Genomic DNA, 15,996 nt, shown 5'->3' with positions numbered 1-15,996 from the left:
TTAAACTAGAATTTCTTTTATCTTATAATAACATTGTAATAAATTAAATTTATAAAACTATATAAATATGAAATAAAATATATATGTCATAAAAATAGAATTCAATTTATATAATAAGTTATCAAAGTAATATTTTTCATACTAATTTCATATAATATAGAAGTTTTCAATATTTGGTCCGATTTGGTTTTTATTTTACAAGAAGAGCCCTTAAACTTTTTCTTCTTGTTTTTTTTTTTCTTTTTTTTGACAAATTCTTCTTGTTAAATATAGAAAACTATTAAAGGCTATGGCCATCATTAATCTCTGTAATCATTATTAATAATAATGGAGAGAGAATGGAATAATGTTAAAGCTATTAACTTTGGCTGACCGACAATTTCATATCGGTTTTCAATTTCCATATTTAACACAACAATCACCATTTACCCTTTTTAATTTATAATTTTATTATATTAAATCAGTATTTGATTATTATTGGAAGTCGTCTCGCCATATCCATCCCTCTGTCTGCTCTCATCCTCTCCATCTTTGTCAGGTAAATAATTTTCTCAACCATGCCAATCTTCTTCTCTGTTTTCCTTTTTCTTTTGAATGTTTTTTTTTTCTTTAATTCCATGAAACTAGCGTCTAACGATCGCAGAAGCTAGATTTTCCTTTTAATTTCTCTTATCTGTGATTTTTCAGTTTTAATCCTAGGAGCAATTGTAACCTAATTGTTGCCCCCTTTTCGAGCTTCTGAGTGGTAATTTTACGTGGGTCTGTTTGGTGGCAGTTGATTGAATAATTTTTTTGTAGTGTTATTTGTCTTTGGTTTTAATCCTTATAATTCTATGGAATTCTTTTGTGTAAATCTTTCGCTGCTCTCACAGGCTTGTCTTGGAAAAAGGTTGAACATGTCAAGAAATTGTTTTTAATCTTCTCTTAATTTTGAACATGTGAAGGAGGGAGGTTGATCTGTAGTTACAATTTCTATCCTACATTTGATCAACAGAAGGAAAGCACTGAAAATGCTGTAACAGTAATTCTAATAAAGATACAATAAAAGACTTCCTGATCATAAATACTTAAAAAATTTAGCTTACTGATGTCTTCAGTACTAATCTTAATGACTTTCTGTATAATTAATGATGTCTGCCCATTAATGCTCACACAGACTTTGCTGAAATTCTCTTTCTGCTATATCTGCTTTTGGCATTGCAGTGTTACTCAGTGCATGAAAATGCAGGATCCAAGGATGTTAACATCAGGAGAAATCACAAATTCCAAGCCACGCAAAAAGAAAGTGTCAACCTCCAGAGCTGCCTTGATCCCATTACAAGGTAATGATGTTAGAGAGTTTCACCTGGTACAGGCGCCTCTAAGAACAAACCAGAAGGCCTCCAAAAGGAACTTGAAGAATGAAGGCTCTCCAATGATCCAGCAACAAGAGAGGTCAAACTCAGATTCATTGCCCGACTCCTCGACATCAGGAAATGAATACCGTGCACTCAGAAGGAAGTACTTGCTGTTGGAGGAAGAAAGCTTCGGCTTAGGGAGAGAGTTGAAGGTGGTCGAAGATGAGGTTAAGACTCTGGAAGATGAGAAGCTTGCACTGTTAGACAAGCTTGTTGTGTTAGAAGGCCTAATTGATCCTTCAGAAGTGCATCCCAATGGAACGCAATCATAATTCTTAATATATATCCGTGCCTCGTTCTCGGTGAACTTCGGTTGGTCTACTTGTATATTGAATCAACGCATTGCATTACTTCACTAATGCTGAAATATGCAACTGATAGGTAGAGCTAAAAGTATGAAAAGCTCTTAGTAGATAAGCTCCTAGACATGTGTCATTAGCTCCCAATCTGCTTTTTGTAATGATAAAAGAGTCTGGAATTCTTTTTAACTATCTTATCTCATAGTCAATATCAAGATTTGATCTTACATAATGTAATATTACAGATATTCATTAGCGAGGTTTGCAAGTTTCTTTGGTTCCCCCATGGGGGTTCTTAGCTCCTCTTGAGATTTTGGTGTCTTAACAAACTGTTTAGCTTTGCTGTATTGCAGATATCTTATACACTATAGCTTTGTTCTGTTGCAGAAAGCAGTTTAATGCTGCTGATTAGCTGTTCTGTAATTTCTGACTGAAACATGTTATGTTTATTTTTAATAATCACCTCTAATTCACATATTAAAAACTTGGTGCTTTGGTTAACAGCAGTGTGCCAAAACAAGTCTTTTAACTCGGATGAAGTAGCTGCCCAGAGTGCAGAATAGCCAATTGTTACTGGCAAGCCCTGAGAGATCCACATTCATGCTTGTACGGGTTGATCTGCTTTCCTGAGGCATAACAGCGCAAATAACAATGCCCGGAGCACTATTTTTAGCGCTAAATCCAGAAGAATATAGCAGACTGCTGCCCAAGCCTGATATCATGCGTCAGGATAGGCACCTCCAGGCTGCAGGCTACCTTATTAACCTACTTTGTCTCGGCCACTAAAAAAGAAGAGACACAAGAACTTGTGGTGCTAGTACATGCCATTTTTGTGAAAACCTCCTTGGCTGAAAGTTCACTCAAAATTAAAGGCATCATACGTATAAGTAATGTATCATATGCAAATTTGACGCCAACGATGAGAAAAAAGAATAATCACAACAAAAAAATTAAATACGCTGATCATTAAAATATTCAGAAAGTATGAATTGGAAAGAAAGCTGCGCGGAAAACAATACAATTAGAAGAATAAAAAGAATAATTGATTTAATATGTATTGACAATTTCTGCTATCAGTATAACAAGTAATCTTCACAATTCTGGGGCTTGTGTAGTTCAGGTATGTAATGGTTACTTACGGTTGATTTACGAACTTGTTTATATTACTGGTTTTGTCTACCATCGTCAGGATCTTCAAATTCCTAAACCAATATATACAAATTATGCCACCTTACTTCATCAGCCCCATAGAAGAAGATGCTACGCGGACAACTAGAGGACTGGTGACCCATGTATTTCTATTCCTCCATGACAAAATACCAAATGCATAACCCTTTGATGGAGCTGTCACCTTGAAATTCACAGTGAATGTGATCTTCTGGCCATAGCTGTCAAAGACTAGTCGCTTTGGCACAACAGTAACATTTATACCAATAGGATTAGAAACTACAGCTTTAAAGATGCTTCTTGGTTTGCCAACATTCGTCACTGTTCGAGTAACAGAGAAGTAATCTTTGAGATTTGGGATGGTAATGGAAGGATAATTCAGGCTGGAAGCTGTTGCAAATGTCTGATTACATGTGCTGTTGTCTCTAGTGACCAAGTGCAGTGATTTGTCATCGTAGCCAATTGAACAGAGAAAAGATTTATAATCTGTTGTGTATGCATCATAGATAAGACCAGGATCAAGGACTCTTGTTGGGTTAACAAAACCTGATCCATAATCAAATGCATTACCCCTTCTTCCTCTAGGATCCACTGTAATGGGTTTACGGTTCTTATCAAGAATGGTAGCTGCAATTTCCACAAGTGATCAGTTCTTGGTTAGAAGGTTATGCACAAGAGACGCATACTATTCAGTAACTTCATCAATAAGGTCTGAAATTCAATAGAGTTTATTTTCCTTTCTCCACTAATCATTGTATAGAATATGAGTCTGGATTAAGTGACTGACAGCTCAAGGTTAACACTACATGAGGTCACAGAAGAGCTCGACCAAATTACAAGAAGGTTCAGTCAGAAGGGATTTCTATAGTATAAAAGAGGCACAAAATATCAATTCAATTTTAACTGCATCTCTAAGGAATTATATTTGTTTGTACCATGAGAACTTACCAGTAGTCATGATGGCAGATTTTATGGCAGATGGAGACCATGAAGGATTAACAGCTTTGATCAAGGCTGCTATTCCTGTTACATGTGGGCAAGCCATGGAAGTGCCAGAAAGAATGTTAAATTGCATTTTCCCAACAGCTGGAGACCACGCAGCTAGGATGTTTAGTCCAGGAGCTGTAACATCAGGCTACAAGGGATAAATAAACAAATACTTAGTTTAGTTTAAAAAACAAAAGTAGAAAAGAAAAAACCAGAAATTCTTGACAAAAAAAGTAATAAATACCTCAAAATATCAAATTCTTAAAAAAAACTATTCGACCTACCTTCATTTATTTATTTATTTATTAATTTCTTGATAACTATTTCTATCTATATTTATTTTGTTTCTTGAAAATTTTGCATTTTCAAATATTTAAATTCTTTTACTTAGATTACCAAAGGCCAAGAATTTATCGTTGGATATATACCTTCAAAATTTCAGGGGTCAAAGCATTAGGTCCTTTCGAAGAAAATGCTGCAATACGAGGTGCGGGTTGAGATCCCAAAATTGTCTTTGCACGGGATATTTTTGCTACTGGCTTTCTGTTCAGAGTGAAGAATAGCTTAGATCATATAACTGAGCAAACTCGAACATTAATACCATGAGTCTCCATAATGAGAAGTGAAACAAACCGCGTATTAATAATATAGGATAGAATCTTCTTCCCTATATCCTTTCCAACAATTGCTGAGGGAATTATAAAGGGAATTGCAACATCTTGATCTGTCTCATCAATGAGGACCATCCCGACTCCACCAGCTTCTTTCACTATACTGCTCTTTGCCAGCTTTGAATCTGTCGAACTCTCAGCATGTCGACAGACAAGGACTTTACCTCTTGCTTTGGTCTTATTTAAGGAACTCTCTAAACAAAAACTACACAAACAAATAGGAAAGTAAGGCTCCTTGATGCATTTAAATGTAAATTGACTTGGCTTTCAAGTACCTGTTGCTTCACCTGGATTGATAAGGAGTGAAGTATCCAGCATACGCTTGCGAGGCAGAGATAATACGTGCAGTGGCATTCATTTCAAAGAGACTTAGACTTTCACCCTATTTCATGACTCAAAAGAAATGAGTCTATGTCTTTATATTTGAAGATTTCTAACAAGAAGAAAGAAGAATGGGATTACCGAAAATTTAGCAGCATTTCCTAGAATAATATCAGATGCAAGGTCCCTATCTGTTGAACTGGCAGCAACGGTGATCATCCATGGTGCAAGATTTGTTGCAGAACCTTGACTTCCTTCATTTCCAGCTGAAGCAACTACTAAGATTCCACGGCTAGCAGCATGAAATGACCCAATAGAGATGGCATCATTGAAATAATCTCCCTGGGGGGCATCTGGACCCAGAGACAAAGACAAGATATGAACCCCATCTCTGATTGCATCATCGAATGCAGCTAATAAATCAATATCATAGCAACCAGAGTCCCAACAAGTCTTGTAAACTGCAACTCTGGCCATTGGTGCCCCACCTCTGGCTCCGCCAGCTGCCAAACCTTTGTAATTCATACTTGCCACATAGCGACCAGCAGCAGTTGATGCAGTGTGGGTGCCATGACCAGAGCTGTCCCTTGGAGATATAAATGACATTAGATTGGCTGAATCTTCTTCAGCTTCATAACCACTCCTATAGTATCTTGCTCCAATCACTTTCCTATACGAAACATTTTAAACCAACACTTAGGAGTCTCCATTGATAAATATTCATCAAATACAGTCAATTTAATTGTACCTGTTGCAAGATGAAGAATTGAAAGCTTCTCCTGATTGGCATTGCCCCTTCCATCTGGGTGGTACTGGAGGCATGTCATCATCACTAAAACTTGGAGATTCAGGCCAAATTCCTGATTTTAGGGATAAAAAGAAGAAAAAAATGAAAAACTTAATTTTTATGTTCCATCCTAACGCACAATTAGATATATCATGTCTCAATAAAGGATGAATCCCATGATTTCTGAAGCAGCTGGTAACATGACAAATTGGACTTTTAAGGATTCGTTTCAACGCAAGAATTTAACTTTAAACATAGGTAAGGGAGTATTTAATAGAAATATATGAAGGAGGCATTGGATTAAGAAATGGCTGGCAGAGGAAGTTAAAGAAAAGTGCAGCGTCACCTGTATCTATGAAACCAATTATAATGTTCACTTGGTTTTTGGTGGAATACCCAGGAATCTCCATAGTTTCTTCACCCACAAGACCCATGAAATCCCACGAGTGAGTGGTGTGTAGCTTCCGTTTCAAATTGGGGAAAACAGAGACCACCCCAGGCATCTCTGTTTCAAAAATGTGACTCAAGTTCAGCAAAACTAATTCACACTGCCTGATAGCAATAAATATACTGACTTACTAGCAATCTGAGAAGCTTGGTGGTCCGTCAACTTGGCGGCAAAGCCCTTGAATCCATGGCTGTAGCTATAAAGGTGAGAGGTCCGCGCTTGCTCAATGCTAATTTGTATTGTATTGTATCAGCAAGCAGAAAAAGCAATGGCAGTTAATAATGGAGATGGCGAATTAGCAAAGGAAGTAGAGGGTATAAAGGGCATACCTCCCCCCATGAACGGAAGCGAGAATTTGGTGGTTTTGGGAGAGAATGTCATCTGGGTGCTCTTCAGTACCTTTACTTCCCATATAAACCACATAAGCCTGCAATGCAACAACTGAATCAGACATCCCAAATTAAAAAAAAAAAATCCTACTTTTCCTTGCTAGCAATTTTCCAAACACTTTGGAAACCAATAAAGGAAGCACCTTAGAAGAATAACAGAATCCAATTTCTCCCGAAAGTAGAGCGAGCAACAGATTGAAGATGCAACTCATTAGTACTGAAGAAGCCATTAAAAAAGTTTTCCAAGTAGAAGTGTATGGAAAGAGTTGGGGGGGTTGAGAAGGGTATACAAGCGGAACCAGTTGGGAAAAATTTAATAAAGAATGCAAAAGGGAGAACAGAAAGTGAATGTGGAAGAAAAAGTTTTTGGTTTCACAAGAATGGCAATGGCATGTATAAAAAAAGAAAAGAATTATGATTGACGTTGGAGGGATGGTAATGGATTTTATTATATTGTAAAATCTAAAAAATGCAATGTGAAACACATATAAGAAAGAATAACGCGACAAAAATTGAGAGCAACGTTAATAATTCATGATTTAAAGATTGATTAATAAAAGTGTATATCATGGAACAGAAGTAGATTCCCCATTGTTAAAGTAAGAGAAAGTGTTTGCTTTAATTTGCTTTTCTTTTGGAGCAAACTAACAATGAAACCAGCGGCCTTGTCTCCTCCTCCTCCTCCTCCACCCACCCACCCAACCCCCTTTAATTCATTCCTGATTCCTTTAAGTTAAGTAAACTGATGCATATTTTATGCGGAAGGAAGGATGATGGACCATCCCAATAATACACCTGTAGAGTAACTCTTAAGGACAAGCTAGTGTTAATTAATATCACAGAATATTTTTTATATGATAGATAAGTATATGAGAGGATTCCAAATGTTCTTACTAATGGTAGCTATGCCTAATAGTCAGCACTGTTTCAAAAACTAAACCGGTCAAAATTTTGGTTACCGGTTCGACTGGTCAAATTGATTTGATAAATTCTTTTTAATTATTAAATTTAGTTTGCCAAATTTTTCTATTATCAAATGACCGAATCTGATATTTTGTTCAGGCTACATACTAGTTCAGTTTTGGAATTGATTAAACTCGAATCGGTCATATGAACATGAGGAATCAATCGGTTCTCTATAATTGAAATTGGAATAATCAGTTCCGATTCCAACCCGAAAAAAAAAATGATAGCTTAGCTTTACATACAGGCGGGTTCATCAGATCGAAATTGGTCAAAATATGAACCGGGCTTAAAGTCTAATTCAAAATTGATTCTAAAGGTTTTGAAACCATAAACTGATAGTTCTTAAACCCGTGAAGGCCTTAAAACTATAAACGGTCAATTCTTAAATTGGAACCGTCGGTTCATAAACTGTGGTTGGATCTATCCGCATTAGTTTGTCGGTTCAACTAGCTGGTTCGATCCGGTTCTTACAACACTGATGGTAAGAATAACGAGAAAAGGAAAAGAAAAAAAAAGGTTGAACTTTTATGGGTATTTGGAGTAGAGTTAATAAAATAATGATCACTAGTAGTAAACTGTTAATATAATCTAATATGCAGAGCTGATGCTGATCTTTCTTTTGTTATTTGTTTTTTTATATTTTGTATGGGAAGACAAATACACTTGTGTGTTGATTCACTCAAAACTGGGCTGCCCCCACTTATCTTCTTTTTCTGTTTCCTTATTTTCATAATTTCATACCACAAAAGCAGCCATAACAATTAATCAGATTCCCTGCAATTCCTTTCTATGCAAATTGCCAATAACATATGGCATTGCTTACTTCCCGTACTGGATAAAATTGGATTGCAATTTCAAGCAATGGATTCCGTGTTCAAATCCCATCTAATGATTGAATTTATTGAGAAATTAGAAAATGAGCCATAATAATAATACCATTGGATGAATATTATTGATTAGCGCATAGAAACTCAGGGATTTGTGTCATGATACCATCTTATTATCTCAAGTCCACCTTACTTGCCAATTGTGCAATAATCACCAAAAGGAAGGAATCTACCCTGACAGCATTATTATTCTGGAAATTGTTGATTTCCCAAGGATTTTCTCATTATTAATCATAAAATGACTGCCATCTAATTATTCTTAATGCAAGTCATACAACCAATTTACCATAATTAACAGAAAGATGACATAATGGTAATGGTATTGTATGGTAAGAAATGATATAGCTAATTGAATTGCAGAATGCAAGAAATATTAGAGATGGCTAATCCCAAACTAGAAAGGTCAAAAAAATGAAACTCAAAAGTGGCACCAATGAATAGGACAAAATCAAAAGGAGGGTCTCATATATCACTTTCAATCCTTTTGAAGACAGGAAGTTTTCAGGGGATATGGTGGACTCACAGCAGCAATTTTTGCTTGTTTCCTGCTTCTTTTCTTTTATCTTTTCTAAGCGTTTTGTGTGTAAACATATCTCATTGTTTTACTCCTAATCAACATATGAATCTGATTTTGCATTCGCATGTGACAAAAAATACTTACAATATTACACTTTCTAAGAAATATTTATATATATATATTTTTAATTATAAATAAAAAAAACAGATTCGAACTTAAAATCTTATTCAAATTGATATATGCATCTATTATAAGTTAGATGATATGAGGCGAAGAGCAGCTAAACTGACACACTAATTCTCTTTTTGTTGATTTGTTTAATTGATGGGTTCATTTTGCAAAACATGTGGAACTCTGACCTTGAGCACCACTAACATATGTATAAAGCCCTAGAAGTTATGTTCTCGTGCATTTTTCTGATGGTTTTCACATGCTCTTTCAGGAATGTGTGTGGAAGGGTTAATTAACAAGTGTTCCTTGTATGAATTTGGTAATATATATATATATATATATATATATGGAGTGCAGCTGTGGTGCACCAACACACAGTCACAACACAAGTCATGCCCACTGTACACAACGGCTACTAACAAACCTTTGGTGAAAAATGTTTTGAGTTTCTTTTCAATGGATGGAAATGATTTCATTAAAACCCTTTTTTCTAAAACTACCAAATGGTAATTGTTTTAGAGTAGAAATGATGAATGGGGTGGACAGAATCTTTGTAGAAATAGTAATAATGATGATTTTTCATTTTCTTTCTTTCTTTCTAGCCTTGTGCTGTGTGCTTGTGCAGTGGTGTTGGAGGGCATCGATTGCGAGAGTTGACTACAGCACCCATTTCGGTGCAAAAGGAAACACACACACACACACCATAATTGTCAATACAATGGAGTGAAGACTTGAGCCTCCTGTGATGTGATGATGTTATAATGTGATTTCAGATCAAAAATTATGATATGTGATTCTCAAATCATACAACTCAAACCTAACCCCCCCAACTCACTCTCATTATCGTTCTTACCTGCGTTTAGGAGTGATCAAATTTTTTAAAAACCTGTCCGAAATTAAAAAAATCGAATCAATAAATAGATTAATTAATTTGATAATTTCGGTTTCTTTTTTAAAAAAATTTAAAAATATCTCGAGCTGAAGTTTTTCTTTTTACAAGGCAACTGTTATCTTTGTTTTTTTTTTCTTTTCATTTTCTCCTATTTCTTCTCATGTCAATTAATTTAATTTTGACCTTTCATGATTATATTTATACATTACAACATTTTCTTTTCGGTGCATCAAAATTATTTTAGAGTACATTAGCTGTTATTTTTCTGGTTAGAAATTACTTTATGTAGTAATTTAATCATTTTTTCTAATTGCCAAAAAGATCATATACTTTACATTTGTCTTTAAATTTAGTATGTAAAGTTTTAAGTCTCAATAATATATTTTAATATTAATTTTAATTTTAACTTTCAATAAAATTATTCATAAGATTTACTGATATATCCCGAACTCCCGCGACAATAAAAAGAATTGATTTAATATCAGATTTATTAATTTATCTAATTACTAAAATATTATAATTTAGACACATAAATTATATTATATTTTTTTAATTTTAAAATTTTATTAATTTAATGTGTTTAAATAGCAATAATTTAGTAATAGAAGTGATGACTCACTGAAAGATGAAATTGAAAGTTTAATAAAAAAAAGACTTTTATTTATTCATTTATTTATTTTGAACAAATGAGTAATTTCATTGCACTGTGAAAGGATTTACATCCGGTGGTAGCAGAGTTTGCAGTTCACTAGCAGATACCAACTGGGATTATACAATAGGGATAAATTTTTACAGAAGCCAATCAGCAACTCTGTTTTGATCCCTCTTTAGAGATTTAAAAGAAACAGAGTAAATAAACTTAACCATCTCCCCAACAATGATTTGAATCTCTCATGAACATCCTCTCTGTTCTTATTACAACAGTCAATGTGTAGGAACAGAGGAGTCAGACCCACAATCTACCACTTGCCATTTTCTGAGAGATTGCCAGTCTCTTCCGAGCTATTTAAAATTTGTGCATTCAATGGTGGGCGTTATTCTGGTCCAAGCATTGTAAAGGGTCATGATCCAAGAAAGAATATGGACTAATAGGCTTCATATTATCAAGATTAATATTAATGGAGAATGAAGCTTAAGTAGTTGATATAGGATAACTGCATTGTCAATAGGACGTCTTCTTTGTTACAAAATCAATCAAGAAGATGCAGAAAATCTTAGCTAGTAGCATATGGTACCGCAAAGAGGTGAATCTTTGGATTGACAAATCATCAATATGTTAGTCTTTTTGTGATGGATGAGTCAACAAATTATGTTTAATTTTCTAATTAATTGCTATTGTTTCCTTCTTATTTCGTCTAAAGTTAGCAATTCTGGTAGAATTATAGAATCCATTTGATTCAAAGTCGAAAATAGAAATAAAATTGGAGAGAATAGGAATAAAAATGATTATATTTTGAATTTTATTTGATTTAGGAATAGGAATTAAAATTATTTGTGGTTGATATAATAATAAAAATTAATTCTTTTAAAAATAATAATATTTAATTTATATTACTATATGCAATAAATAAATTAATATAATGTTTATATGAATGTTAAGTTATTATTTCGCTTATTTGACCATTTATAATTTATTTTACTTGGTTTCTATGGAAATGAATTTTTTTATTTCTTAGGGAAAAAGAAAGAATGAGAAATTTCCATTGATGGGGTAATTTCATTTCGATTTCCACCTTATTTTTAAGAAGAGAAAAAGTTGTTTTTGATGAATCAAACACCAACAATTAGAATAATCCAATATTTTCACAAAAATTATATTATATGGATTACATCTCTTTTAATCTTCTTTTTTTTTTTTCTATTTCTAATGGAATGCAATTCATGCCCTTGTCAAAAAGAAATTACTAAATTATGAATGAGGATAAAAGTGTATAACTATTAAGAGATTATGGAGTATTAAATTCATTTGTGGAAGAGCGAGGACATAAATGGCAATTTTGAAATAAACTGGATTATGAGACGATAAGCTTACGTGTGGCTGAGCAAGCGGACCATTAACATTAGCTTCAGAGTTTTTTAGGTAGAGAGAAAGAAAGCATGGCAGCAGCCTTAATCATACCGTGCAATTCGAACATAATTCAGGCTTCATATTCCACATTGTTTGGCGTTCGGAGGAGGATACTGAATAAACCCACAGGAAAAGTTAATGTAAGCACCCGCAAATTCTGTAAAAGGTTGACGGTGTTCGCCGCAACTGAAGGTTCTGCAGACTCGAGCAAATCCGAAGAGAACATACCAACTTGGGCTAAACCTGACTCCGATGAGCCGCCTCCCTGGGCTCGGGATGAAGGCAGTGGTAACTCAGCCGAGCAGACAGTCGAGATTCCCTTTTTTGTTTATTTACTTGCCTCAGCAATCACTGCGATTGCAGCAGTATGTTTCCAATTCTTTCTTTCTTTTCTCTTATGCTTTTTTCCATTCTGTCTGCATTAGATTGATAAAGAGGCTAACTGATTAGAGTTCGCAATGAATATGCAGATAGGTTCTGTGTTTGAGTATGCCAATCAGAATCCTGTTTTTGGAATTTTGAAGTCGGACAGCATCTTTTATGCTCCATTGCTGGGATTCTTTGCATTTACAGGAATTCCTACTTCTGTAAGTATTTTTCTCCAATTGGAAGATTTACCTTCAATTTTTCTTTCCTTTTCATCTTGTACCCTATGGATACAGATGAAGATTAAAAAGTTCATGACTTTGCTCTCGTCTGCAGGCATTTTTGTGGTTCAAATCCGTTCAAGTTGCTAACAAAGAAGCTGAAGAACAAGACAAGAGAGATGGATATCTTTGATCTCGAAATTTCCATCAAGTATTATTCTTCCTTAGAGCATGAGTACCTTTCCTCAAATTCTGCTACTATTACGTATACTCATGGCATAGAATTGTGGATATAACAGCTGGCTAAAAGAACTGTTTGTATCACACTCGGAATCGAACAATGAGATATGTCTTGCTTAATTTCCTGAGAATTTTGACCTGTTTCTCTGCTGTGTGTTGCGGGTAAAAGAACACTGTGCAAAATCACTTGGCTCTGGTTCCATGCAATACAATGATATTTCAACGGGTTGTATATTTCACTGTAAAGTATTTGACAGAAGGGATGTGGTCTTTTACAATTTCTTCATAACACTGCATACTGAATTGTAATTTTTAGTGAATCCAATTATCACATATAAAAATCTCGTCCCAGTTTTTCATTTTCATTTTATATAAACTTATTTTATTTTAGGTGTGGAACTGTTAAATTGCCTCTTCCAAATTGCCAGTTTGTGGCGTTGCTTGTCTCTTGTTGAATAATGTTTAGAATGGTCCTGACCTACTGCACAAAAGCATCAATGTACAAAGCACTCTGATGCTTGAAAGGTAAAAGAAAATAAGAAAACAAGTATATAGACTTAAGAAAAATAGACAAGGTACAGATTTGATATAGTCTCTTTGCAGAGTCTTCTGTTTCTTACAGAATCCTATAAACACATAAATTCAGAAGGATTCCGTAATTTTGGAAGTCCAGGATGAATATATAGTTTCTGGATAAGATGGAAATAGGAAGTAGAGCAGTAGAAGGTGCCTAGTTTTTTCTCATCTATCTCTTTCTCTCTGCTGAATGCGTTAGTGAGCTATTGTTTAGTTTCTCTTAATCAAATTAGTAAGCTGTGTTTAGTATTTAGTAGACAATATACAGAAGTTAGATCTTCTTAGATGTAACGTAATGCTTCCAATTGATCATAGATTAGTTCTACTAGAACCTTTTTGGAAATTTTAATGCTTGAGACTGTGAGCAACCTTATGTTAGGTATGCTTGCTCTGCAATAGCAACTGGGGTCTAGTTTGACATGGATGCTTGGGGTACAGTACAGCTGATTGTCTTTAAAATAGATAGAGATTTGCATTATTCTCATTCTGTAACAATCTTGAGATACTTAAGTTTGGTTTATTTGTTGTTAAATTGGTAATAGACAGAGTACTATCACATCCCTTTTCTTTTTTTTTTGGAAAGAAAAGGTGAGAGATAATGGAATCTAAGGTAAGCAAGTTTTATTTGAGATATTGTGTATTTCTTGGATGGGAATTTTGAAGCACCGCAGGCTTGGAAGGCAATATGGACAAAATTTTGATTTGTTGTGTAGTATATGCACTTAGTGTAAAATCTAGTTTTTCCTAGTACTCTGCTGATGACTCCCGTACTATCCCTTGTTCATTTACTGAATGATCCGGCAGAATTTACACTTTTTGAGTTATTGAGCATATAAGTTGGGAGAAAAGATTCGCAGATAGCTCCAAGATACAAGTCCTTGAAGACAAATACTTGTAAAGCACTCTTAACAGGTGGCAATAGTTATTTTCCTCTCTGACAGAGAAAAGCATTTTAAAGTCTAACTGCTAGTAAGTTGGCTTCAGATGGGCTAGAATTGCAGTCACCCTTTGGGAGGAAAAAACATTGCGAGAATCTTGGAAGCAAGTGAAGACGTGGGAAGTTCCTTCTATAGAAGTAAAGACGAGTCTGATGAAGCAAAATCATGTTGACGAACCAATGAACTGCTGAACTTTTGTACAAAGAGACAGCAGCATATCTTAGACCTCAACGCTTGTTGGCCTCATTTGTGATTATTCACGGTATCACCTAAGTATCTGCATTCGTTATTCTCAAAGAAACCCAGTCAGTTTCTGCACACCCTTATATCATATATATAAATATTCCCAGCACCATAATACTATATAGATCAATCCACTCCACTTGCCTTAACGTGTGTCTGAATCGTTGCCACCACACTCCCCCAACTTTTAATTCCTGTACGTAGTAGTAGTAGCAGCAGTGGTACCTTCATCTTTCTTTCTCATGATGTTCCCTCGAATATCACAAACCTGTGCTGAGCAAAAGATTGCAGAGGCTGATGATAACTATCAGAAGGCTAAAAGACTGGAACGAGCTCAATGGCTTCGAGCAGCCATTCTAGGGGCTAGTGATGGTTTGCTTTCCACTACATCGTTAATGCTTGGTGTAGGTGCAGCAGAAGAAAATGGGCGGTCCATGGTTTTAACTGGAGTAGCTGGAGGTCTTGCAGGTGCCTGTAGTATGGCTGTTGGGGAATTTGTTTCTGTCTCAACCCAGAGAGATATTGAGAAGGCAACTGTTTCTCGCCATAATTCAGAACATGGAGAGTATGCCTCTGCCATTAAGCTCGACATTATTGCCACTCCAGCTAGTATTGAAAAAGACACAAAGCTTGGTGAGACTAATTTAGCTGCTAACCCATTGGAAAATATCCAGCACATCAACTTCCTATCTGAGCCAAGAGAGAAAGGGTCACCAAGTATTGTGGTTGAGCCAACATTGCCTCTTTCTGTGACTCCTGGAAGGTCTCCTATCTTGAAAATTCTTAAAGAAGATGCAAGGGAAGTTTCTGGGATGTTGCAGGAGGATAACAGAGAAGTGCTGATTGCAAACCCCTACAAGGCTGCAGCTGCATCAGCTGTATCATTTTTGTTTGGGTCATCTGTGCCGTTGGTGCCTGCCATTCTTGTTACTCATAATGCAAGTAGGATCATGGTGATTGTGGTGGTCGCATCAATGGCTTTGGTTCTGTTTGGCGGCTATGGAGCTTACCTTGGTGGTTCACCAATTAGGATGTCTGCAGTAAGAGTCTTGGTTGGTGGTTGGATCGCCATGGCAGTTACTTATGGCTTGCTTAAGCCTTTTGACAGTGACGATGAGGACCCATAACGCAACAGATTAGTTCCATGCATGAACAAGCATTAATGAAACAGAAATTTTGTATCTTCACAGCCTCCAGTGTGGAAGAAAAAGTTTTCTTTTTAATTTATTTTCCGTACATAGCCGAAGCTGATAATATTTGTTAGTTATTGTTTGCCTGCTGAATGTTCGTATTTCCAACAAGATTCAGGTTTCAGAACTCTTATTATTATGGCCAATGTGTTGTTGGGAATATGCATACGAATTATACATATTGCACAAGCATGAATTCCTACATTCCATTTAACATAAAATGGAAATTTGAGGAACACATGAAAGTACCCTAAA

General features: G+C 35.3%; 4 protein-coding genes across 6 annotated transcripts; 3 read left to right on the top strand and 1 right to left on the bottom strand.

Annotated features, from left to right (window-relative positions):
* Window positions 1–295: 295 nt before the first annotated feature.
* LOC8258762 lies at window positions 296–2,005 on the top strand. Of its 2 annotated transcripts, none has more exons than XM_015724961.3 (2): window positions 296–538; window positions 1,204–2,005. In XM_015724961.3, exon 2 carries the CDS (start codon window positions 1,217–1,219, stop codon window positions 1,667–1,669), a length of 453 nt encoding a protein of 150 aa, XP_015580447.1. In that variant the 5' UTR covers window positions 296–538; window positions 1,204–1,216; the 3' UTR covers window positions 1,670–2,005. The 2 variants fall into 2 exon arrangements, with proteins under 2 accessions (XP_015580447.1, XP_002528536.2); XM_002528490.4 differs by having other exon boundaries at window positions 308–538; window positions 1,229–2,005.
* Window positions 2,006–2,144: 139 nt separating this feature from the next.
* Window positions 2,145–7,129, bottom strand: LOC8258761 (subtilisin-like serine-protease S). 2 transcript variants are annotated; one of them, XM_048374477.1, is made up of 11 exons: window positions 6,610–7,129; window positions 6,407–6,504; window positions 6,209–6,306; window positions 5,976–6,134; window positions 5,591–5,702; window positions 4,984–5,512; window positions 4,809–4,903; window positions 4,484–4,726; window positions 4,279–4,393; window positions 3,812–3,998; window positions 2,145–2,544 (listed from the first exon to the last, which is right to left on the bottom strand). In XM_048374477.1, exons 1-11 carry the CDS (start codon window positions 6,694–6,696, stop codon window positions 2,462–2,464), a joined length of 1,806 nt encoding a protein of 601 aa, XP_048230434.1. In that variant the 5' UTR covers window positions 6,697–7,129; the 3' UTR covers window positions 2,145–2,461. The 2 variants fall into 2 exon arrangements, with proteins under 2 accessions (XP_048230434.1, XP_002528535.2); XM_002528489.4 differs by lacking the exon at window positions 2,145–2,544 and adding an exon at window positions 2,630–3,490 and having other exon boundaries at window positions 6,610–7,124.
* Window positions 7,130–11,931: 4,802 nt separating this feature from the next.
* LOC8258760 lies at window positions 11,932–13,159 on the top strand. The gene is made up of 3 exons (XM_002528488.4): window positions 11,932–12,332; window positions 12,438–12,554; window positions 12,670–13,159. The coding sequence occupies exons 1-3, from the start codon at window positions 11,997–11,999 to the stop codon at window positions 12,745–12,747; spliced, it is 531 nt and encodes a 176-aa protein (XP_002528534.1). The 5' UTR covers window positions 11,932–11,996; the 3' UTR covers window positions 12,748–13,159.
* Window positions 13,160–13,279: 120 nt separating this feature from the next.
* LOC8258759 (vacuolar iron transporter homolog 3) lies at window positions 13,280–15,980 on the top strand. Its single transcript, XM_002528487.4, has one exon. It carries the CDS (start codon window positions 14,794–14,796, stop codon window positions 15,676–15,678), a length of 885 nt encoding a protein of 294 aa, XP_002528533.2. The 5' UTR covers window positions 13,280–14,793; the 3' UTR covers window positions 15,679–15,980.
* The last annotated feature ends 16 nt before the right edge of the window (window positions 15,981–15,996 follow it).

This window comes from Ricinus communis, chromosome 5 (genome assembly GCF_019578655.1).
Source record: "Ricinus communis isolate WT05 ecotype wild-type chromosome 5, ASM1957865v1, whole genome shotgun sequence".
NCBI lineage: Eukaryota > Viridiplantae > Streptophyta > Magnoliopsida > Malpighiales > Euphorbiaceae > Ricinus > Ricinus communis.
This window is presented reverse-complemented; position numbering and strand designations above follow the sequence as displayed.

What these genes read in the sequence shown, in the direction of transcription:
- LOC8258762 (XM_015724961.3), top strand. Translation starts at nt 1,217, where the DNA reads ATGAAAATGCAGGATCCAAGGATGTTAACATCAGGAGAAATCACAAAT.
- LOC8258761 (XM_002528489.4), bottom strand. Translation starts at nt 6,696, where the DNA reads ATGGCTTCTTCAGTACTAATGAGTTGCATCTTCAATCTGTTGCTCGCT. An exon ending in TGACCCCTGAAATTTTGAAG is followed by an intron (nt 3,999 to 4,278) that starts GTATATATCCAA and finishes TATCCCTTGTAG; the next exon opens with CCTGATGTTACAGCTCCTGG. An exon ending in ATCTGCCATCATGACTACTG is followed by an intron (nt 3,491 to 3,811) that starts GTAAGTTCTCAT and finishes TGGAAATTGCAG; the next exon opens with CTACCATTCTTGATAAGAAC.
- LOC8258760 (XM_002528488.4), top strand. Translation starts at nt 11,997, where the DNA reads ATGGCAGCAGCCTTAATCATACCGTGCAATTCGAACATAATTCAGGCT. An exon ending in CAATCACTGCGATTGCAGCA is followed by an intron (nt 12,333 to 12,437) that starts GTATGTTTCCAA and finishes ATGAATATGCAG; the next exon opens with ATAGGTTCTGTGTTTGAGTA. An exon ending in TTACAGGAATTCCTACTTCT is followed by an intron (nt 12,555 to 12,669) that starts GTAAGTATTTTT and finishes TCTCGTCTGCAG; the next exon opens with GCATTTTTGTGGTTCAAATC.
- LOC8258759 (XM_002528487.4), top strand. Translation starts at nt 14,794, where the DNA reads ATGATGTTCCCTCGAATATCACAAACCTGTGCTGAGCAAAAGATTGCA.